The sequence below is a fragment of the Balaenoptera borealis genome (genome assembly GCF_965194805.1).
Source record: "Balaenoptera borealis genome assembly, chromosome: 9".
Lineage (NCBI taxonomy): Eukaryota > Metazoa > Chordata > Mammalia > Artiodactyla > Balaenopteridae > Balaenoptera > Balaenoptera borealis.
In genome coordinates this window covers 54,386,149-54,409,382 of record NC_138873.1, presented here as the reverse complement: position 1 = coordinate 54,409,382, position 23,234 = coordinate 54,386,149, and the positions used below count along the sequence as shown (strand labels likewise).

General features: G+C 42.5%; 1 protein-coding gene across 2 annotated transcripts in view; it reads right to left on the bottom strand.

Annotated features, from left to right (window-relative positions):
* Positions 1–333: 333 nt before the first annotated feature.
* The window catches only part of POPDC1 (popeye domain cAMP effector 1), a 41,172-nt gene continuing 18,271 nt past the window's right edge, over positions 334–23,234 (bottom strand). For both annotated transcript variants that reach the window (XM_082405271.1, XM_082405272.1), the window contains 2 exons: positions 22,291–22,432; positions 334–4,122 (listed from right to left, as the gene is read on the bottom strand). In XM_082405271.1, coding sequence (XP_082261397.1) covers positions 3,998–4,122; positions 22,291–22,432 — 267 coding nt within the window. In that variant the 3' untranslated portion in view covers positions 334–3,997. The remainder of the gene's footprint in view (positions 4,123–22,290; positions 22,433–23,234) is intronic.

The window sequence follows — 23,234 nt, the reverse complement described above, 5'->3', positions numbered from 1 at the left end:
TCTCATAAAACTACAAGAGAATGTTCAGATACAGTGGATTAAAAAAATTGAAATCTATCCTCACAGTGAAACTCTGGAGGCTTCTCAATCCCTGCATCCCCGCAACACCGCCCACTGCCTCGTGGCCCTTTCTTTTCACGGCCAAAGGCAGCAAGATGGCAGGCTTTTGAAACTAAGTGGAACTAACTCAAGAGAGCATGCCCTCTGCAGGTCTGCTCAGATTACCTAAACCAGAGAAATTCCCGGAACCTCTGAAGGTTCTTGAACCTTTGGGCATGGCGTTAGAGCAAATCAGCTACATGTAAGAGAAATGAAATTAAAAATACGCACATATTCCAAGTAAGAAATTTATTTGATCAAATGACAATATATGAAGATATTTTAAACTGTAAGGCTCCATTCAGTCGAAATGTAAATTTATTATAACGTAAAATGGTATCAGTGTAAATGGCACCTAAAAGCAGAAAGAATGCGATCCCTATAAATAATGTGTCTGTAAAAAGCATTCACAAAATCCTCGTGTACTTTAAAACTAGATTGCAAGTATATCGGTAAAATCTGTAAATAGTACTTAAAGCGGGTTTCTTAAATTTCCCTTACAGTATGTTGTTACATACAAGGTACTTGGGGTGCTGTGATGATCAGAGCATGGCTACAATGAGTGAGAAGATGTGTCCCAAGTGCATGGCAACCTCGAGTTCCCTGCACAGTGTCCTCTCCCTTCACATCCTTGGGAATTTGAATTGAGTGGGTGGGAATTTCTAATCACTGTAGTTGGGGATAATTAGAAAAAGAGGTTGGGAAACCAGGGTTGGAAAGAGGGAAGGGAGGGGAAACATGGTAGGGTCAACGGTTTCTGCAGAGCGGCTTTAGAAATGACCAAGAAAATGGATTTTAAAAATAATAACAACAGTGAATCCTTGGAGCTGTACCTCAGAGTCTGCACCAAGCCCCAAGGGTTGGGACTGACCAGCCTTCCCAAGAGCTCGGCCAGGAGCAACCATGCACTAGCATGAAATCTTCACTGGCGGGCAAGGTCATCACCTGGGTACAGTGGAGACAGGGCAGAGTATGTAGGTTACACAACTTTCCCTAAATATTTTTTTCCAGCATCCAAGTGACTCTGCTTTTGGGGCCACGATAGGACCTGGGAGGCAGGAATCAGCAGCTCCAAGTTACAGAATCAGAAAAGCTTCAGGCATATGGAAGGAGAACCAGACACGAAGAAGGTGGGCATCTCCCAGTGGGCACAGCATAGTGTTCCAGCAAAGCACAAAGGTACAAAATGATTAAAGTGAAATGGACCATAGGGAGAAACGGAAAAGATCCCAGGAAGCTAAGGATGGTAAGTGAAAAATAATTATGTAGCACCCATTATTACTAATTTAAGATCTAGAAACATCACAGGGTTTGTGCTATTAATTTATAAATATAATATTTATGAGGGCTTGCACAATATCATAACTGACATACATTCTGGTATAAACGTTACAGTCCAGCTTCATCCAACGGACTTGATGTTACATTTAAACGTAGTAGATTTGGGCTAATATATAGAATAATTTTTGCAGACCATTTTCTGGACCTTGGTCACACAGCTAAGTGAAGGCCAAAGAACACAGGAAGCATCTCATTGGTGGCTTTGGCAGCAAACATGTTTTTTATCTGTGCGTTATACAAAGATACACTTGGTCATTTGTATACATAAATTTATAAAAATTATCCATAGGAGATCTTTTATGTTTTCTTATCTGCTTCTTTGCTGTCAAGTCTAGTGGGAAGACTATTCAATGTCTTCAGCTCCTTTTCTCTGAGACTAACTGTTGTCCTTAGAGGGATGTATTTAAAAATAGTTTCGTGTTTCCCATTCAAGCTAAATGGCTCTTTGAAGATTCCTCATCTTGAAATTACAATCTTCCTTATCAATGGCACTGATGTGCACACACATTTTAATAAAACCAGTAAATGACTTCATATCACCTAATTTTAGCAGTGTGCTTTTAAACATGTTTGTTCCCAGCACTATGGAAAATAACCTCCAAACACATCCAGGCTGATCATTAGAGATGACACCCTCTCTTGTCTGAGGTTGACAAAGTGAGACAAACCTGAAGATGGGTCAGGGTAAGAAAATCTCAAGGTTCTGTGGATTCACAGAATGTTAAAAACATGGCTTTAGCAGTATCTAAAATTACTTTCTACTCAGAGGAGGATGTAATATCTAATTATAGAGTGATTTTGTAAATTAGGTCTTATGCATGTGTAAACTCAATGGCCTTACATAGCTTCACTCCAATAGTTAAAGGAAAGCAGTATTAACACCATTACCTTATATACTTGATTCGGGCATTGAAAGAAAGAGTTCAACCTATGATATCTTTACAGTCTTAAAGCCAAGGCAAAGTCATTCACCTTTGTTTCATTTCCCCAAATAAATTTCTAATTTAGCAAACAGAAGAGACCACTATAGTAGGAAAGTGAAATCAGCCTTTCTACCGTGAGGTTAATAAGCCAACATTTGATGAATACGTTTGGAGCTGGATACCCAGTCTGTGGAAATTTTCTCAGTGAGTGACCAAGCATGTAAATTTGACTCAAGTGAAATTACTAAAATAACTGGCTTTAAAAAATGAGCTTAGGAAAAGGAGGTGACCCTGGAGTAGCTTATTTTTATATCTTCTCTCACAGAAATCACCTCTTGGCAAAAGATGCTTGTGGCTCAGCTCACCTGAAAATAATTTCACTTGGAACTTTTCTTAGCTATTTAACATAATGGGACTGACTCAAAGTTGGTTCCAGTGGATGACACAAAATAAAGGTAGTGGGGCATGATGGAGCACGGCCCATCAGAGGGTGTCCCCCAGCTAGGTGGCCTGGTGGAGGGCCACAGCCACACTGACCCGCTGGATGGTTTAAGAAAACTTCGAATTGCCCAAATACCACCATGTCTGGAATGCAGGCCCTCACAGCACTATCTAGGCTGGGCGATCATGGCAGAGCTTGTGGTGGACCGTCTGCCCGCACACAGCTGTGTCCTTGTTTGCATCTCTGGCACCTGGTACCTGGCACACACAGTAAGGAGACATCTGTGGCCCTGGAGGAACCATCTGAATGTCAGAATAGCAGCTGACGAGTGCAGCGGCTCTGTCAGCCTCATCATTCTGCGACACTTGTTTGGCCACTTGACTCTCCAGTCCTCCTGCCCCAAGGAACGTGCTTCCCACAGCAGAGTGTGGGGCGAGACGGCGCCACATCACAGCTGGGCTGGTTTAGCCAAAGGCTGACCCCGGGCTCAGAACCGCTTCCACTGTTACGTTTCCAGCTTTCGGGTTCAGCCCAGCTTCCAAACAGCATAATATAAGGGTAATGTGAGCAAAGTCTGACGAGCTTTGTTCATTATCAAGCTATCCACACAATGCCCACAAAAGGAAGGCAGTCTAGTAGAATGACGTGTCTGGCCTGAGAGAAAAATATACATGCATCGCATCACACCTTTCTTTAAAATTTTCCAGCCAAAAAATCAACTGAGCGAAGCCTGAGATTCCCTGCTTTTTAATGTTACCTCAGCCTCAATTTCGAACTTACATTGTTTGTTAAAACTATCAAACGGACAGCCCCGTTGCCACGGCAGAGAAAAAACTGTCTCTGACGAAAAGGAACAGCTCGGAAAGATAAGTGAAGGCATTTGCAATGACAAAGCGCTAAGATTTTTTTAAGTTAAATGATAACATATCTAGAAAACACTGTGAAAATATATCTCTCAAAAATAGCACTCGGTTTAGTCAGAAGGCTCAGTGGAACAGAAAGCTGACCAGTAAAAAGAGAAGATAACCTTCCCATGTTTTGAATCTCCCTCCCTTTCCTGCCCTCAGACCCTCCCAGGCTGGGAGTATCAATATTAAAGCAGAACAATTGAAAAGCTGTGAAAAAGTGCTGGTATTTTTCAGAATCTCTTCCAGACAGTTTCCCTCTTGGTAACATGAATCCTCTCTTGGGATCAAGGCCAGCGACGAACTTTAAGCGTATTCGAGGACACGGGTTCAAAGACCTCATCGTCGTCTTCCATCCCTTCCTCTATTGGGTTCATCTTCGCAGAGGCTCGCTGGTGTAGGGGCGACACATCTGTCAGAGACACAGAAAGAAGAACCATTTAACAGACAGCCTGCCCTGATGCTGGCCTGATAGATCAATGGCAAACTCCAACTGGAAAATAAAACTCTCTGAGCATCTATAGCTGGCACCAGGAATGCAGTTTCCCTAAACACTGTATTTTTTTAACTTAATTTTTATTTTATATTGCAATACAGTTGGTTTACAATGTGTTAGTTTCAGGTGTACAGCAAAGTGACTCAGTTTATACATATACGTATATCCACTCTTTTTTTTTTAAATTAATTAATTAATTTATTTTTGGCTGTGTTGGGTCTTCGTTTCTGTGCGAGGGCTTTCTCCAGCTGTGGCGAGCGGGGGCCACTCTTCATCGCGGTGCGCGGGCTTCTCACTGTCGCGGCCTCTCCCGTTGCGGAGCACAGGTTCCAGACGCACAGGCTCAGCAATTGTGGCTCACGGGCCCAGCTGCTCCGCGGCATGTGGGATCTTCCCAGACCAGGGCTCGAACCCATGTCCCCTGCATTGGCAGGCAGATTCTTAACCACTGCACCACCAGGGAAGCCCTCTACTCTTTTTCAGATTCTTTTCCCAGAGAGATTATTACAGAATATTGAGTAGCGTTCCCTGTGCAGTGTGTATGTTAATCCCAAACTCCTAATTTATCCCTCCCCGCCCCAACCTTTCCCCTCTGGTGACCATAAGTTTGTTTTCAAAGTCTGTGAGTCTGTTTCTCTTTTGTAAATAAGTTTGTTTGTATTATTTTTTTAGATTCCACATATGTGATATCACATGATATTTGTGTTTCTCTGGCTTACTTCACTTAGTATGATAATCTCTAGGTCCCTCCATGTTGCCGCAAATGGCGTTATTTCATTCTTTTTTGTGGCTAATATTCCATTGTATATATGTACCACATCTTCTTTATTCATTCCTCTGTCGATGGACATTTAGGTGGCTTCCATGTCTTGGCTGCTGTAAACAGTGCTGCAGTGAACATTGGGGTGCATGTATCTTTTTGAAATATGGTTTTCTCTGGGTATATGCCCAGGAGTGGGATTGCAGAATCATATGGTAGCTCTATTTTTAGTTTAAGGAACCTCCATACTGTTTTCCATACTGGCTGCAACAATTTACATTTCCACCAACAGTGTAGGAGGGTTCCCTTTTCTCCACACCCTCTCCAGTATTTATTATTTGTAGACTTTTTGATGATGACTATTCTGACTGGTGTGAAATGATACCTCCTAGTTTTGATTTGCATTTCTGTAATAATTAGCAACATTGAGCATCTTGTCATATGCCTTTTGGCCATCTGTATGTCTTCTTTGGAGAAGTGTCTATATAAATCTTCTGCCCATTTTTTGATTGGATTTTTTTTTTTTTTTTTATTGAGCTGCATGAACTGTTTGTATATTTTGGAGATTAATCCCTTGTTGGTTGCACCATTTGCAAATATTTTCTCCCATTCTGTAGGGTTGTCTTTTGGTTTTTTTTATGGTTTCCTTTGCTCTGCAAAAGCTTTAAAATTTAATTAGGTCCCATTTGTTTTTGTTCTTATTTCTATTACTCTAGATGACTGATCCAAAAATATATTGCTGTGATTTATGTCAAAGTGTGTCCTACCTATGTTCTCCTCTAGGAGTTTTATAGTATCCGGTCTTACATTTAGGTCTTTAATCCATTTTGAGTTTATTTTTGTGCATGGTGTTAGAGAAGGTTTGAATTTCATTCTTTTACATGTAGCTGTCCAGTTTTCCCAGCACCAATTATTGAAGAGACTGTCTTTTCTCCATTGTATAGTCTTCCCTCCTTTGTCATAGATTAATTGACCATAGGTGCATGGTTTATTGTTGGGATTTCTATCCTATTCCATTGATCTATATTTCTGTTTTTGTGCCACTACTGTACCGTTCTGATTACCATAGCTTTGTAATAGTATAGTCTGAAGTCTGGGAGCCTGATTCCTCCAGCTCCGTTTTTCTTTCTCAAGATTACTTTGGCTATTTGAGGTCTTTGGTGTTTCCATACAAATTAAAAAAAATTTTTGTTCTAGTTCTGTGAAAAATGCCATTGGTACTTTGATAGAGATTGCACTGAATCTGTAGATTGCCTTGGGGAGAATAGTCATTTAACAATATTGATTCTTCCAGTCCAAGAACACGGTGTATCTTTCCACCTGTTTGTGTCATCTTTGATTTCTTTTATCAGTGTCTTATAGTTTTCAAAGTACAGGTCTTTTGCCTCCTTAGGTAAGTTTATTCCTAGGTATTTCATTCTTTTTGATGCAGTGGTATATGGGAGTTTTCTAAATTTCTCTTTCTGTTCTTTCTTTGTTAGTGTATAGACATGCAACAGATTTCTGTGTATTAATTTTGTTGTTTTTAAAAAATTTTTAAATATTTTATTATTATTTTTTTGGCTGAATTGGGTCTTCGTTGCTGTGTGTGGGCTTTCTTTAGTTGCGGCGAGGAGGGGCTACTCTTTGTTGTGGTGCATGGGCTTCTCATTGCAGTGGCTTCTCTTGTTGCGGAGCACGGGCTCTAGGTGTGTGGGCTTCAGTAGTTGCAGCACACAGGCTCAATAGTTGTGGCTCGTGGGCTCTAGAGCGCAGGCTCAGTAGTTGTGGCACATGGGCTTAGTTGCTCCATGGCATGTGGGATCTTCCCAGATCAGGGATCGTACCCGAGTCCCCTGCATTGGCAGGCAGATACTTAACCACTGCGCCACCAGGGAAGTCCCTCTGTATATTAATTTCGTATCCTGCAACTTTACTGAATTCACTGATGAGCTCTAGTAGTTTTCTGGTAGCATCTTTAGGATTTTCTATGTATAGTATCATGTCATCTGCAAACAGTGACAGTTTTACTTCCTTTTTTCCAATTTGGATCCCTTTTATTTCTTTTTCTTCTCTGATTGCTGTGCATGCCAAATCATTTTGGATAAGACCAAATATCAAGGGCCTTTTGGCATGGACCAAATGTCTCCATGGACATTCTGGACCGGACCAAATACGACCAAATATCAAGGACCTTGGTGTGGATCAAATGTCTTATGGACCAAATGCAAGGCATGAAAGTCAATAAGCCATTCTTAGTCCATGAGAACAGATGTGGAGGGGAATGTCACTGCAGATGCCTGGATGGTATGAGTGTCTCAAACATATGCAGCTCCCAATGGGTTGCCCCAAGGTCTGCTTAGAACTCAGAATGCACACTCCTACAGTAACATCATACGTGGTGATTTGAGTCCCTTAAAGCCTGGTTTAAATCCTAATTTCCCTAAAGAATGGTTCTACTCCAAAATTATAGAACCTAACAACATCTGGAACACCACCTAAAAGAACATTTCTTGCCACCAGCTGTCCAGCCACTCCCTGGACTGATAGGGGGAGAGGGAGAGAGAGAAGGTGGTGAGAAGGAGAATCCAGGCATGCAGGAGGGAAGAGCCGGGTGGAGGAAATACATCCCAAATTGCAGCGGATAAGAAACCAAACAATAAATAACTCATGCGTTCTGTCCATCCCTCATTCGTTCATGCATTCACCAAATGCTAATTGAGCATCTACTGTAATGGACACCATGCTTGATGTAGAAAAAAACATTATCTAACAGTAAGAGTAAAAGGTATTATAAATGGGTACATGGGCTTCTCAAGGTGCCTAATATTACAGCCAACTCTCTTCCATACAGTTCCCACGTTCCGTGTCAGGCTCCACTTTGTCAGGGTCTCCCTCGGCCCTACCCATGCCTGTGCCGTATTCTTGCTCTGCCCTCCAGCAGGGCGGGGTCAGTTAGCAATCAATCAACCAGCAAACGCTGAACTCAGGCTGGGGGTGAGGTTGATGATGGAGGAACAATGGGTGAAATCTGACTCTTCAAGTACTTGCTGTACAGCAAAGGACAGTAGCAGGATCCTATGAAGACACAAAGCAGAAAGGCTACAAGAAATTTATCAAGATCAGCTGTTAATCCCTGGCCAGAGTCAGCTGCAGACCAGAGGGTGCAGCAACCCTGAGAGCGTTCAGCGAGGCGGGGTGGGGGGGGGGGGCGGCGGCCATGTGCCCCACGCACGGATTGGAGTGTGGGAGGCAGTGAACGGTGGTCAGGACCAGAGGCTCAGGAAACACTTCCAGGGTTCAGATCCTTGCTGTGCCGCTTCCTGGCTGTGTGACCTGTCCTCCATCACTAAACCTCTCTAGGCCTGTTTCCCTGTCTGTGGAAAGGAGATGTTCACAGGACCTGCCTCATGGGGTTGTTGGGAGGATTAAACAAAATAATGGAATGTGCTTGGCATGGTGCTGGGCACATAGGAAATGTCACTGTCATTTTTTCCAAGATATATATATTTTTCATTTCACCTTTATTCATTTGGATAAAAAGTATACTACATTGCTTACTTTATTGATAGAATTTTGAGATCGGGATAAAGATACCTGGGAAATTGACTTTTGGGGGCCTGATATATACACATCTCGGAGGGAGGCTCTGTGTGTTCCTTCCATTGACAGCTTCGGAATCAACGTGGCCATTGTTAGGAGAGAGCATTAATATCATACTTAGCAAGAAATGATTTGTTTACATATAAATTATTTTAACTTAAGAAGTCTCTTTGGCATATATGACATTTATCACTGTTTTCCAGTTAAAGATTCACATAACGTCATTACATAAACATTAAAAAAACTTTTTGTTAATTTTATCGAAGTATAGTTGATGTACAGTATTATGTAAGTTACAGGTGTACAATATAGTGATTCACAATTTTTAAAGGTTATATTCCACTTAGTTATTATAAAATATTAGCTATATTCCTGTGCTGTACAATATATACTCGTAGCTTATTTATACAAATAGTTTGTGCCTCTTGATCCCCTGTCCCTATCTTGCTCCTCCCCCTTCCCTCTCCCCACTGGTAACCACTAGTTCTCTATAAGTCTGTTGTGTTTTTTTTGTTATATTCCCTAGTTTGTCGTATTTTTTAGATTCCATACATAAGTGATCTCATACAGTATTTGTCTTTATCTGACTTATTTCACGCAGCATAATACCTTCCAAGTCCACCCATGTTGTTGCAAATGGCAACATTTCATTCTTTTTTATGGCTGAGGTTTTTTTGGGGGGTGGGAGGAAGCAACAAGTTACATACAATAAGTGTCATTTGATTACTAACTCTACAGTCATTGCCACACATCTGGGGAGATGCCATGACCCACAGCCACATCTTCCAACATGAAAAGATCACAATTATGCAGGGCTGGACTTCGGCAGAGCTAGTGTGTTTGTTGTATATACATGGAAATTGTTCACTTTCCAACGTTTACAGTCAATTAAAATACTGAGTTTCCAGAGAGACAACTACTGACATAAATGGTAGAAAATCACCCTCGATTAAAATAGTCCAAGAACACAATTCTGCCTCTGAGAACAGCAAGGGAGAATCTCTCAGACACGTTCTTTTTATCCTTTCTAACACAGGTGACAGCAAACATACCAAACATAACCTCAGATTCGCATGTCTACTCAAATGGCAACGTGACCTATCTGTGGGACCTCGGGCAGGTTACTTCACCTCTCTGTGCCTCAGTTTCTCTATCTGTAAAATAGAAATCATAATAATACCATCTACTTCACATGGTGATTAAGAGGATTACATGACTCAACACTTGTTAAGTTCTTACCTCTGTGCCTAGGATGTTATAATCCCTTTGTAAATGTAAGTCAGTAAAATGAGTTAATAATAAGGCCTTAGGAGAGCAATGGCCTAAATCATTAGAAAACTTGTTAAAGTTCATCCTCACTCATAGGAACAGCAAATAAAGGAAATGGGACTTGTGCTCAAATAGGGGTTTGTGTTTCTCAATCTAAGAGTGCAGCAAAATTGTCTTTTTTTTTTTTTTTAAGAAAAAACAATAGCCATGGCTTCCATCATATTTCTAGCCTCAAGTTACGATTGGGTCTCATGAAATATTAACTTAGGCTGAGTATTTGCAGTCAGATAAAACCCTCAGAACCAGCAAGATGGCATGTCTAAGAGCATTATGCCAAATCCATTACGTGGAGCATTCAGGCCTAACTGTACGACACACATAACACAAACACGCCCGACGCATTTGGACTGGGGAAGTGGGGGTAATTGGTTTGTAGTTTTTAAGCCCATCTATCAAACCAGGGGTGACGTTCTGTGGTAATGTGAGTGTGCTGTCTACATCGGGGCCAAAATGTTATCTGCCCCCTTCAGTACCTCACCGATCACTGCCTTTTTCCATTGAGAGAGAATGGAGAGAGGACCCAATCTCACTGGAAATGACCTAGAGAAACTTTGTGAGAACTTTCAGCTTCTCTGTTGTTGACTGAAAAAAAAAACGCACACCCTAAACGTTGAGAATTATGTTTTATTTGGCGGACAAAACTGAGGACTTAAGGCCGGGACACAGCCTCTCAGATAGATCGCTCTGGGAGATGGCTCCAAAGAGGGGAGAAGCCAGGATACGTAGGAGTTTTCCCAACAAAGACCAGGGAGTCAGAGCGTCCAAAGATTACTGTTACTTAAAGGAAACCAGACACCGCAAGTTAAGGAAGATAGCGCTTTTCTGGGTATGGGAAGAGGTAGGAGTCTGGGCTCACGGAAATCATTCCTTTGCTACGCAACTCAGCTATCTGGGGCCAGGATCCTGTGCTTTCACATCCTGAGTCCCCTCAGGGTGCACGGTCGGGGGGTGGAGGCAGCGGCAGACTGCTAGATGGCGGGCATCCTGTTTCTCTCCTGAGCTCCTTCACAGCTCACCATCAGGGTGGCTGTAACATCTTTTGTCTACTGATATGGCAGGCAACATTTCTTTTTTCACGGATAACTGTGAAAGAGTTTATTCTGTCCCCACTCTATTTGCCTGGGAAAGGAAGAGCTGTAGTGCTTATGATGTGACGGTAAAAAGATAGTCAAGCAAGAGTCATCCACAGTCCTGGGGTGACATCCAGGGGGCCTCCTTCCCTTCTGGTCCAAGCTCTAGCAAACTCACTGCTCCCCAAATCCAGCCCATCTTTTTCCTCTTCTCCTCTTGCTTTTCTCTCCCATCGACTGGTTTCTCCATTCTCCTCTCTACCCACCAAATTCCTATCCACTCCTCAAGGTGCGGTTCAAGCCCCACCTCCTTCATTTGTAATCTTCCCTAATTCCTTCTGTGGGGAGATTCTGTTCTCCACCGAAAAGCAAATACTTGCATCTCTCCCTTACTGGAGAACAAGCACTTTGAGGGCAGTCATCAGTGCCTCTTCTCTCCTGCAGCCTCTCTGAAGCACCCACACATAGCCAGGTCCTTGATAATTACCGAGTACATGAGAAAAATCCCTCCTCCGAAACTCTGCACGGAGCCTTCAGAAAGCCGGTCCTGAGGACTTGGGAATATCACATGGCCATCACACTGGATCTCTGATGGGTCAAGTCCCTGCCCTAGCAGTGGGGTGCCACCCGTGTCCCTCAAACGCATGCAGGTCTCGGGTTGCGGTAAAACCTCGCTATGAAAGGTGACTGTTATCACTATATTCTGTATCACGTCCCCTGAGGGAAATCACTTTCGTATCATTGATGATTCGACAGTGCTTATAGCACAGGCAGGAGTACTGTCCTCTCAAGTCAGCATCAGTGAAGTTTGTCAGTACCGTCCCCTGCTACAAAGTTTCCATCCAATCAGCAAAGAGAATCCCCAAGTGACTACAAGGCTGAGAGGCTGGGTTAAATGTTGGGGAAATAAAAACGAACCAAACATAGTCTCTGCCTCTGTATCATTTTACTTCTCAGGAACTACACTGTACTTTCTGGAGCAGTTCATTCTCACCGCATCCGTGTCATTATTTCTACTTTGTACTCAGAGGCTAAAGCAAGGACAAGCAGGACACCTGTGAAGGAAACAGAGCCGGGGAGCTGCTGTGGATGAACGCCTTTCCCACCAGGGCGGGACCCGCTCGGAAACGGATTTGGCCGGGGTAAACCAGGAGGCCCTCACGGCCCAGCGAGGCTGCCAGCCAATGTGCTCTTTCCACACAGAGAAGAAGAGATGCCCTTTCCGCCTTCGTGGCCGCGTTAGGGCCCACCAGCCCCCCACACCCCAGCTCCCGCCGCAGTGCCTGTTGCTCTTTCTCCATCGGCAGATGTACTGGAAGGTGACGGGGACACCGTCTGATTCGTAGCCGCCGGAAGCCGCCAGAGCCAGCCGGCTGCCTGACCCCTCGGCAGGAATCCGAGTTGCAGAGAGAGTCCACTCTCCGTCTCAACCTCAGGGAGCCTGGCTCCTGTACCGCTAAGGGCCAAGTATGACGTTCCCTGGCGCTACCTGGGAACTGGCCACCGTCACGGCCAGGAGAAAGGCAGACCTCCCGGAGAAGGAGCTCACTCACCCTGGTGAACACCCGGTGTTCTCCGCCCTCCGCAGGACACCTGCTGGTTCAGTGCAAAGACTCAGAGGTCATCGCTGTGCTGCCAGAAATCATTTCTTTGTCTGCTAATAAATCCAAACCCAATTTGGAGTATGAACAACAACAACAAAAAAGAATTCTGCCTTAAGGGGACTATCTTTCATTTCACAAGTTGAACATTAGTAAATTCTTTCTGCAAGTTTGCCCAGTTCTTCATTAATCTTATGCATTGATGCATCCTCAGAACTTTGCCCAGAAGGCCCAATACCATCCCTAAGTACGAGAACGTGAGGAGAAAACAGAGGAAGAAATTGAGCTTATCTTTAGCCAAGTGCTTTTTCAAGTTACTTTTGCCCCTCAAGGACGTTACCGTGAGGTTTATGACCTCTGTATAATGCTTTACTTTTCATTTATCCCAAATTCTGGAGGGGCAAATAATTCCATATCCATAAATTTTCCAGAAAACTGATTTTTATCCTTTTTTCTATTAAAACTGCTTTCAGAGTTGGGAGACAGAAGTGGTTAACTATATCCTTTGGTATTTATTATAATCAAGAAGAGATAATTAGCATTATTTTGGGCTATTAGCTATCAACACCTTCCAATTGCCTCTGGCTGCCAATCAACACAGTTTATTCTAAAAGGATGTAAAACAAATGTCTTAGACTGAACTTCAATCCAGACTTATCAGGTGTGAAATTGTTAAACAGTTACATCGAGTTACTTTTGCTTGGGGGATGTTTCATATTATACCACGTGGCAAAACCAAAAAAAACCCAAAAGCCATTCTGCCAAGAAGACGTACACATCCCTTCCACAGATAGCAAGGCCTGGAAAAGGCACAGCCAGCGGAGCAGAATTTACTCTGAGCTGTGTACCACGTTCGGTGTGTTCAGGTGGGAAAGAGAACGGGAGCACCAGGCAGCCATCCTGAGGGTAAGAGAAAAACCCAAACTCAGAGACACGGGCTCTGAGCAAATGCAGAAGACAGACTTAGAGGTAAGAGCCCTGAACCAAACAGTGGATACCTCCACTCACGCCAGACCACAGGGGGTGACAACACTGGGGACACCCACGGGGGGCTTTGGATCTGGGAAAAGAGTCTCTTCTCAGCAGACCTGTTCAGACAGCAGCTCGGGCTGGATCCTAGTTGAGAGGAAAAGGAGCTGGTGATTAAGACCCACTGTGCGTCCTTGAGGGTCATTGCCTGCAGGTGCAAACCAGCCAGGGGCCTGCACGGAGGATGGGCTCAGGCTGCCCTGCCAGGCCTTTTCCCGTCTTCCTAAAGTCCCGAGTTACAGAACCTCAGGAAGCCTTTTTCTACACAGACCACGGCGATCTTACATAACAATCCATCCAAACTCTGCTATCCAAGTGGTAAAAAGTTAGGTATGAGAAATTCCCTTTGATAGAACCCTATCCTTATTAAGCTTATTTCTATTTCAGGTGCTTGTGATTACATGAGGGCCTGAGGGCCTCTCCTCACAGGCAAAAGTAAACAGACATATTTGTTGTTCTTAAATCCAGAGTGAAGGTCACATATGTTCCAGAGAATGAATAAGCGACCTCAAGTTTGATCTTCAAGTAAGTACAGGACCATGATACCAAGTTTGTCGAGTGACTTCCCCCTCTGCTTCAGAAATGCACTTTTTAACAAGGAGTGACACTTTTGTAAACTATCCAATATAATGTGGTAAGATTTTTTCCCCCTTTTTTCTGTTAACTTTGATGACATTTTCTTCGTTCCTTTCAAAGTGTTCTTATTATGTTTAACCATCTGGCCAACTGCTTTAGCAAGTAATTAAAAACCTTACAGGGGATTAGAATTTTAATTAGATTATACATTTTTTGATGAATGGGGATGGGGAAAAATGTAATGGCTTCTTTGCTAGACAGGATTATCATCCCCTTTCCTGCCTTTACCTACTTACATCATAAGACTTTTTTAAATTAAAAAAAAGGTTCTTTTCATTGAGGTCATAAGATTGTTTTAAATTGTAGAAACTGAATTTGGACTGAAGCTTTCCGAAGAAGGGTCGGTTTGGCCTTTGTACCTAATTTCCCTTAGAGGGACTCAGCACCAGCACTGAGGGACTCAAGCAAAGAAGTGTACAGATTATCGCAATTATGGGGAGGATGAGGAGTTTCTCAGATCAATTCCTGGCCCCTCAGATGGGTGGTCGGGGCCCTGAGCTGCATGGCAACAGGTGTGAGTAGCCAAGGAACAGCGGGAGTCCTGCAGCCCTTTTCTGCCCCAAAGAGAAAGCTTTAGGGTTGCAGAACTTGGTGGATAAACTCAGGGGAACAGGGAAGGCGGTTCCAGGATGGCAGCTGTGCAACAGACCCAGATAATCACCAGTCTGGGGTGAGGTAGGAGGGTGGGAAGCTCTGTGAGGAAGGTCTGAGAAAAAGGGGACACGGAATTGATGGCCTGAGAGCGTGGGGATGTGAGACCAAAAAGGCAAGGATAAGGAAAAAAGAGAGGCCACTGGAGATGCCCGTAAAAACAGAAAGCAGTATGAAAAGGCATGGCTCAAAGGTGAAATAACCACTCAGAAGTTAAGGAGAAAAGAAATGGATTCACCCAAAAGAAAAAGCAGCTTTAAGATACGGGGGATCTGGTGAATAAGACAGCCCTAACAGCAAAGCAACAAAAAACTTTAGGGGAAAAAAAGGAGAGGCAAGGCATGAAGTAAACTGTGGTATTATTTTTGTGTTTGACAAAAGGAGAATCCATTTGAACTTATTAGAAACAGTCTGCTTTGAAGAGATCAGGAATCATGACACTGGAACCCAAAGAAAGGGGTAGTCATAGCCCACTATTGGGTTCTGAATAAAGCATAATGTCAACACTATTCACTTGTTTTAAACTTTACAAAACAACCCACAGACAAAGCAAGGAAGACCTAACTGCAAAGAGAACAGACGTATTTAATACCTCTGAACCATAATTTAAAAATGGATAAGATGGTAATTTGCATATTATGTGTATTTTACCACATTAAAAACAATTTGAAAAAAAAAAGAGGGAACAGAAATGTATATGTTATCAACCTTGATTGTTTGAAAGTTAAAGAAGAGACAACAGTTTGAAGGTAGAAGGGGGAAAGAGTAAGTAAGGGTAGAGATGCTAAGGGTAGGGGTGCTAATGTCCTCACCTTTAAAAAATGTTTCAAAGAGAAAAAAGAAATGGAGGTTTAAGTGTACTATTTAGTGTTACAAAGGTAAACAATAAAGGAATAAAAACTAGTAATATCATACTGAGCAGAAGGGGAAGGGAAGTTAAAAGCGAGCTAAGTTAGGTTAGAAGATAAAGGTGAAGAGGATAAATCAAATAACAGCACATTATTCATCATTTTGGACAAAAACTGTTCCAGTGTGATTGCTCTCAGGGAGCAGTTAGGTTGGAGGGGGTCAGTTCTTTTCACTGAGATATTTTTTTTACTATTTGATATCTATGTGTGTATATTAACTTGATAATTAAGAAAATTTTTGTTTAAAAGACTAAACATACATACCCAGTAAAATCCTTTTACAGTCATTTTACAGGTGAGAAAATGCTGGGGGAGGATGGAGGCCATTTAAAGGGCTGGTGAGAGTGCGGGCCCTGGAGACGGTCCCCCACACTTCTCAACCTGAAACGGGGGAAACGCAACACTTAACCTCACTGGGGGGCTGTGAAGATTAAATGAGAACACGTATGACAGTGGTCAGCGTGTGTCAGTGGCTGCAGTAGGGGATGAATATCCCCAAACAAGTTTACACTCACGTATGGATATTCGTAAGGGCCAAAGCAAGGCAAGACCTTGTAACCCAGGGGTCCCCAAGCCCCCGGCCGCGGACCAATATGGGTCCGCAGCCTGTTAGGAACCGGGCTGCACATCAGGAGGTGAGTGGCAGGTGAGCGAGCAAAGCTTTATCTGCTGCTCCCCGTCACTCCCGGAAAAACTGTCTTCCAGGAAACGGGTCCCTGGTGCCAAAAAGGTTGGGGACCGCTGTTGTAACCAATTCACCACTTCTTTGTTTCAGGGTTGGCCCAGTGGCCCTAACCAGGCTACTTAACCTCCCCAAGCTGCACTCTACTCAACTACAAAGTAGAAGCACTGCTTTTCACTAGCCCTCTTGGTGGGTGTGAGAACGGTTCAGGGGCTCTTCCTCTGGGTACCTGCTGCCTGATCACATCCCCCTCTCTCTCTCTCCCTATGATTTTATGTAAAGCTTGTTGTTTATAAGCCTACAGTTGTTCACAGGGGAAACGAAATACAAATTGGGTTGAACAGACTATTTCATGAAACTAAGAAGGTTGTATTGGCTTTTTGTATCTTTCCAGGTAAAAAAAATAGATAAGAGAGGTGGGGGAAACTCATTATGTCAGATATGCTGCCTAGTCTTTGCAGACAAGAATACTAACCAGATGCAAACTAACTCAGCTTAGAGCAGACCTGTGCATCTAGGTCGTATGAAATTAGTAGACTGTCCAGAGCACCATCTTGACATGAATAACAAAAAATACTTGTAAAGGTTTTTTTGTCAGTAATAAATATCTCTATTCCATAGTCTATTTAAGAAATCATAAATTTTAATTATAATTTCTGAAAAAATACATGGTTTAAACTAGCAAAATCTTTCAAAGATGAGTTCTGACTGGATCACCTACACTGACTCAGGAGTTTTAAAAAACAAATAAACTGAACAGTAGGTTTATTTAACCCCCATTAACTAAAATAAAGTTCTCAACTTTCAAGGAAACATAGTATGTCCACCTGTTGCCATGACAATGCCTGTGCTCAGCACCACTTATCATGATGGAACTTCCAAGTACAGTCCATCTCTGTGTGTGTGTGTTTTATACATTACACGTAGGGAGCTAAACCTTGTAAGGAAGGAAAGACAAGGAGATGACAAGGCACCCTGATGAGCACGTTGGTCCAGGAGCAGAAAGAAGAAAGCTTATATCCATCTGAGGGCATTAAATCCTTCTCACACGTCCTGGACATCCTATCTCACAATCACACTTTTAAACATGGAACTCAAGTAAATGAAGCAACAGGAAGGCGAAAAAGAGTTAAATTAATTGGATTATGTGCTAGTGAATAAACAGGAAAGTTTTTCTCAGACTATTTCATTATTTTACTTTCTTGCCTTTAAATGATCATTTGAAGTGGAATCCAGACTCTGGTAAAGAGTAGAGATCTTGCTCTCGATTTAGCATCATGTGACGTGTAAAAATAGAGCACAACAGGGCTTCCCTGGTGGCGCAGTGGTTGAGAATCTGCCTGCCAATGCAGGGGACACGGGTTCGTGCCCCGGTCCGGGAAGATTCCACATGCTGCGGAGCGGCTAGGCCCGTGAGCCACAACTACTGAGCCTGCGCGTCTGGAGCCTGTGCTCCGCAACAAGAGAGGCCGCGATAGTGAGAGGCCCTCGCACCGCGATGAAGAGTGGCCCCCGCTCGCCGCAACTGGAGAAAGCCCTCGCACAGAAACGAAGACCCAACGTTGGACAGCCAAAAATAAATAAATAAATAAATAAATTTATAAAAAAAAAAAATAGAGCACAACATAAAAAATGGGATCAGCAGCAATTTCGTTGAAATAGTTCACTTAAAGTTTCCCTTCACCTTTTTCTAAACTGCATTTCTGTTTAACTGAACATTTGCTGTGCAGTGTTATGAAACGTGTTTGTGGTATTATATCCCAAACTGATCAAGACCTTTAAAAGTAGAGCTTTCACCAGAATCTATGTGAGCCTCAAGAAATACAAGAAACATCTTAATCACAACCAGGGGAATGCAATCAGCCAAATTCCAGAATGCAGGGAATTCTACAGGCTCACTACTCAAAGCATAGTTCAGGGACCAGCCACATCAGCGTCACGTGGGCGCCTGTTAATAAGCACATGGACTCCCAGGCCCCACCCCCATCTGCTGCACCAAAACCTTTCATAAGATTTCCAAGTTATGCATATGCACAGGTATGTTTAAGAATCTCTGCTCTATAGGACAAACAAAAGAAAACAAAAGCTGAAACAGACAGAAAGAGATGGAAAGGGGAGCCTAGAGATTCAGAGACTTTTCAGCCAAATGCAACGGGTACATCCTGATCATGATTTAAAAAATAATTATGAGAAATATTGAAATGGATTTTAATATTTAAATCTACTTCTATGTTTGAGTTAATGACTAGAATGAATAATGTCAAAGTTTTTTGGTTAGGAAAATATGTAAAATAAATTTAATTTTTACAGAGCAGCATTGCTCATCATTCTGTAAGTATATATATGAGGCAATGTGAAAGCTAACCCAAAGCTAACTGACTGGAGAATATTATTGGATAATTTTAAATGTCCCTGCATAGAACCTCCACACATAGGTTAAGGCCAAAATTTTCTTTGAAATGGAAATTAACTGGTCTAAGAAAACCTATTTGTGGCACTGCTTGGTCCTAATGAAGGATTTGGGGGATGGTAGGTTTCTTGAAGGAAGTGGGATGGAGGGGGAAGAAGTGACTTTGGGCAAACACTACCTTCTCCCTAAGTGTAGTGGACTCGTCTGCAAAGAGGTGAGTAATAGTGGCCGCTGTGCCCAGCTGGCAGAGTCATCAGGTTCAAGTGCAAGAATGGGTGTGAAAGTGACCCGTAAATTATAAAGCACTGGTCAAACAGTTCATGCATTTTTTTTCCTTTTCTTTTTAAACCACAGAGGCAATATGGTCTAAAATCATGGACTGAGGAATCAGACAGGATATGTCTGTCTGCCAGCACCTCCCCCTGAGGGTCTGGAACAGTGAGTACGCATCTCATATTCCCAATTTCCTCTTGGTAAAGTGAAATGATACTCATCACGGTAGATTGTGTTATTGTCAACACGCCTGCTTTCCCTCCCTTCCTGTGTAGCCCCTGAAGGAGGCTTAAAGAGCCACCCATTCATGGTGGTTCTGGCCAAGTGACTTCTCTGGTCCGGGGGACATGAGTGGAAGTGGCAAGTGCTACCTCAAAACAGGAGCTTTAAGAGCCGTGGGGTGATTCTGCCACCACTGTCTTCCCTCTGCCACGAGTGGCAGCGACCCAAACAGTGGCTGCTCCTTTGGTGTTCCAGAGTGAGGGGGATACAACCTGGAGCAGCACCCAGTGTGCAGGTGAAGGAGAAAGAAAGCATTGCAGCCAGAGATTCGGGGAACCGTCTGTTGGCACTGCATCATCTAGTGAAAGCTAAGATACCTCTCCTCTGTGTGGACTGCAGTGAAGATTCAATGTGATTATGTATACAGAGTACCTGAAAAAAATAACACCTGCTATTGTCAATAAATGTTTGTTCCCTTCTCTCCACTAGCATTCATGAAGCTGATACTGTTGCTGAGAGCAGCTGCCCCAGCTGCCCCCATGTGCACATCAAAAATCCAGACTAATAAGAGCTTAGGCACTTGTTTTAGGGACCTAACATTGACTAAGGCCTACTGCATGCTCCAAGTGTGCTAAATTTTGTTATTTCAGCCTAACGGTCCTGAGAGATTGGTTTTGTATTCTCTGTTTTACAGGGAATGTAATTTGTAATTTGGGAAAGTCGATGGCATATTGATGGATCTGGCAAGAGAAAAACGACAACAGCCTTCAGTAGTTCCAGGATAAAATCTAAGTAAGAGAAACAAGAACTAACCAGTTTTTAATGAATCACGCGATAGGGTGAATTAAATAATTCATAATTAATATCAGTGTTGTGCTCAAATAATAATGTCTTTCATTAAACTGCAGGAGTAAAGCCAAGAATGAAGACTGGTCAAAAGGAAGCAGGTATGAACATAGATTTGCTGTGCGGTTCACACACACACACACACACACACACACACTCAAAAGTATGCACACATATGTGGCTCTATGCATTTGCATCAATATGTAAGATCTTGTAAATAAACCTGAGGCTAAAATAATTAAACAACATAAGCAAGTTGTACACATTTTCAGTACAGCAAATTACAACTGGACAAGGGAACTGAGAAGTAAAGTTTCCCCCCCTGCCCCCAAGGGCTGCCCACTTCTTCACAGACACAGAAGCTTCAATTATCCATGTGGGGAATGGACTTTTGGATTAAACTCACGATTCACTATAAGGGAGAGGGAAGGAAACAGACCAGGAGTTGTGACCAGATCCAGGCCTGTGCTGAGATATGACAGCTCATGTCAGATTAGAAAGGTCATACGGCTTACTCCAAGTGACACAGCTAAGAATTATTAGAGCAAGAACCCAGGTCTGTATGCACAACGTGTGTGATCCATTCACGGAACACCTGGAAATAAAGGTTTCTGAAGGCAAGTACAGTGCAAACGTTAATCTTGAAAACATGTTCTAATTCTGTTTAAACAACACACTCTAGAGAAGCTTTTTTTCTTTTTCTAAAATGTTAAAATGTCCAAAAGATTTAGATTATACAAGAAAATATTACAGAAAAACAAAACTGATTTTAAGAAAACGAATGGCCATAGTATAAACTGCCCATTCTCAGGGCTTCCTAAGCAAGACTGTAGGACTAAAAAAAAAAAAAAAAAAAACTACAAAAAAAAGATATTCTACAGGAAAAATAATTCACATACAATATTTCACTGTAATTCCCATTCTGCTGGCCTTTCTTAGAAATCACTGTACATGTAATTAGGATGGGTCCGTTTGAAAATGCTTACCGACCATCATACTGTTTCAACAAGGCAGATAACACATTTGACATGCTAGTAGATTCAGAGTTTGGTCAACCTCAGCTGTACTTTCTAAAAGTTACTTTGGAATAAAATATAGCCATTTCCAAGTTCTCATTTGCATTGTTCCTGAAATCTCTTTTAGGCCCACAACGCATTTCTATGCCTAGACTTTGCTTTGAAGCGTACATTGACGTGGCCTTGTCAATTCCAGCCTCTCCTGACTATGTGATACTTAAAATCCTTAATCCGATTTATCTAAAGCATCCAAAGTTACAAGATCATTTACATAAACACTTAGGGTTGTCGAATGTGTATCTGGATTTTCTTAAAATTTACCTTGGATTAACATACAATTGTAAAGATTAATAATTTTTAGCTTATGCAGTGAGAGGATCTGTCTGCCTGTCTGCTCTTTCCCATGAATTTGTTCCACATTCTTATACTACCTTTCTTGGAATAATTCTTAAAATAATTTTAAGCATTAATGTTAAGCATTTAATCTTCAACATCTGTGCCATTAGTATTATTTTAAATGTTTTAAAACAATCTAAACTATAGTGGAATCTTGGAAAACTTGCCTCTTGGTGGGTGTGTGAATGAAGTGACTCACAGGGGTGTTGGGTGGCCTTCTTCATCTTCAGGAAAATTCCATCACCCACTCCCCTGTTAACTCCTGGTGGTCACACTGAGATAACCAGCTGGCAGTACTACCTCCAGCTGTTGCTTCCCACCATTTTAAACACGATGCTGGGCCTGGGCTTCCACTAAAATCATGAAAACAACAAGCCTTGGATACCCAGCTAACCATATGGACTCTTTCATACTATTCTACTGAACCAGTGTTTGAGAAAAGCATATGGCAAAACAAGTGGACAGTTTCTGAAATGGAAATAAGCATTCTAGAGTTGGATTTTAAGTGATGTGCAATACAAAAAAAAAAAAGCTAGAAAAGTTTTGATTATTTTTATTGTTACCTTGAGGTTGCCAAACAACTTGCTACTTGAAAAGTTACTTTTCTGATCAAAGTTGTCATTTGTCCTTTTCTAGCAATATCCATCAGAATCCCAGGGTGGGGATAACTTACGAAGAGAGGAAACGCTGGAGGTGCCCCGAAGAAACTGGTGTAAGCCGTCTTCATCTTCGCTGGAGCTGACTATACTGTTTCTCATTTCCAGCATGGACAGTTGTGTGCAAAGGCTGAGCTGGTGGTCCAACTTTTTGACCGTCTATAAAGCAAAGTTTGACGATTTCTGAGTGCCATGGGACTTAGATCATATATTCCCTGTAAGTAACATTTATTTTTCCTTGAAACAGAAGACTCTCCGGTACATAGTCAGTGCCCAATAAATGGTAATTTTTATTATACGCTATTACTACAAATACATTAGAAAAAATTTAATATACTCAATAGCCTATTGATTAATCTGAAAAATAATAAGCACCAACCTAATGTGATAACAGCCTTAACCAAGATGACTGGAAGAGTGCACACACCCACACTCACAGTCCCTGGAGAACAGTACTTATCGTGGAAACAAGGTTTGCAAGTTCTCTTCTGTAATCATTTTAATTTCCTTCTAAGCAAATGTGGGGAAGTGAAGATCAAACTGCACATTGCTGGAGATCTATACAGCTCTGAAATTCCTAACCGAATGGCCGCAGCCTTCCATCCCATACCTCTCGTCACTTATGGGCGTTCCGGGAGGGGACCTGACCAGTAGAATGTGCAAGACCGGGAGACACAGGGTTAAAAAGCCAACCTCCTGCTTGCTGGGGCTGATCAGCATTTATCAGTCTGCAAGCTCCCCCTGCCCCGCCTTCCATGGCCTATACCACTGCCTAGTCCTTCCACTCATTTATCATCTTCCTTAGATTGCTTGAAAGACTCTTTAGGAAGAGGATAGCACCTCATCACCACAAATGGAGGGCCCTGACATTCACAGACACCTCACCAGGTCATGGAAAATATAATAATTGCATACTATTATGGAGGTCCCTGACATTCACAGACACCTCACCAGGTCGTGG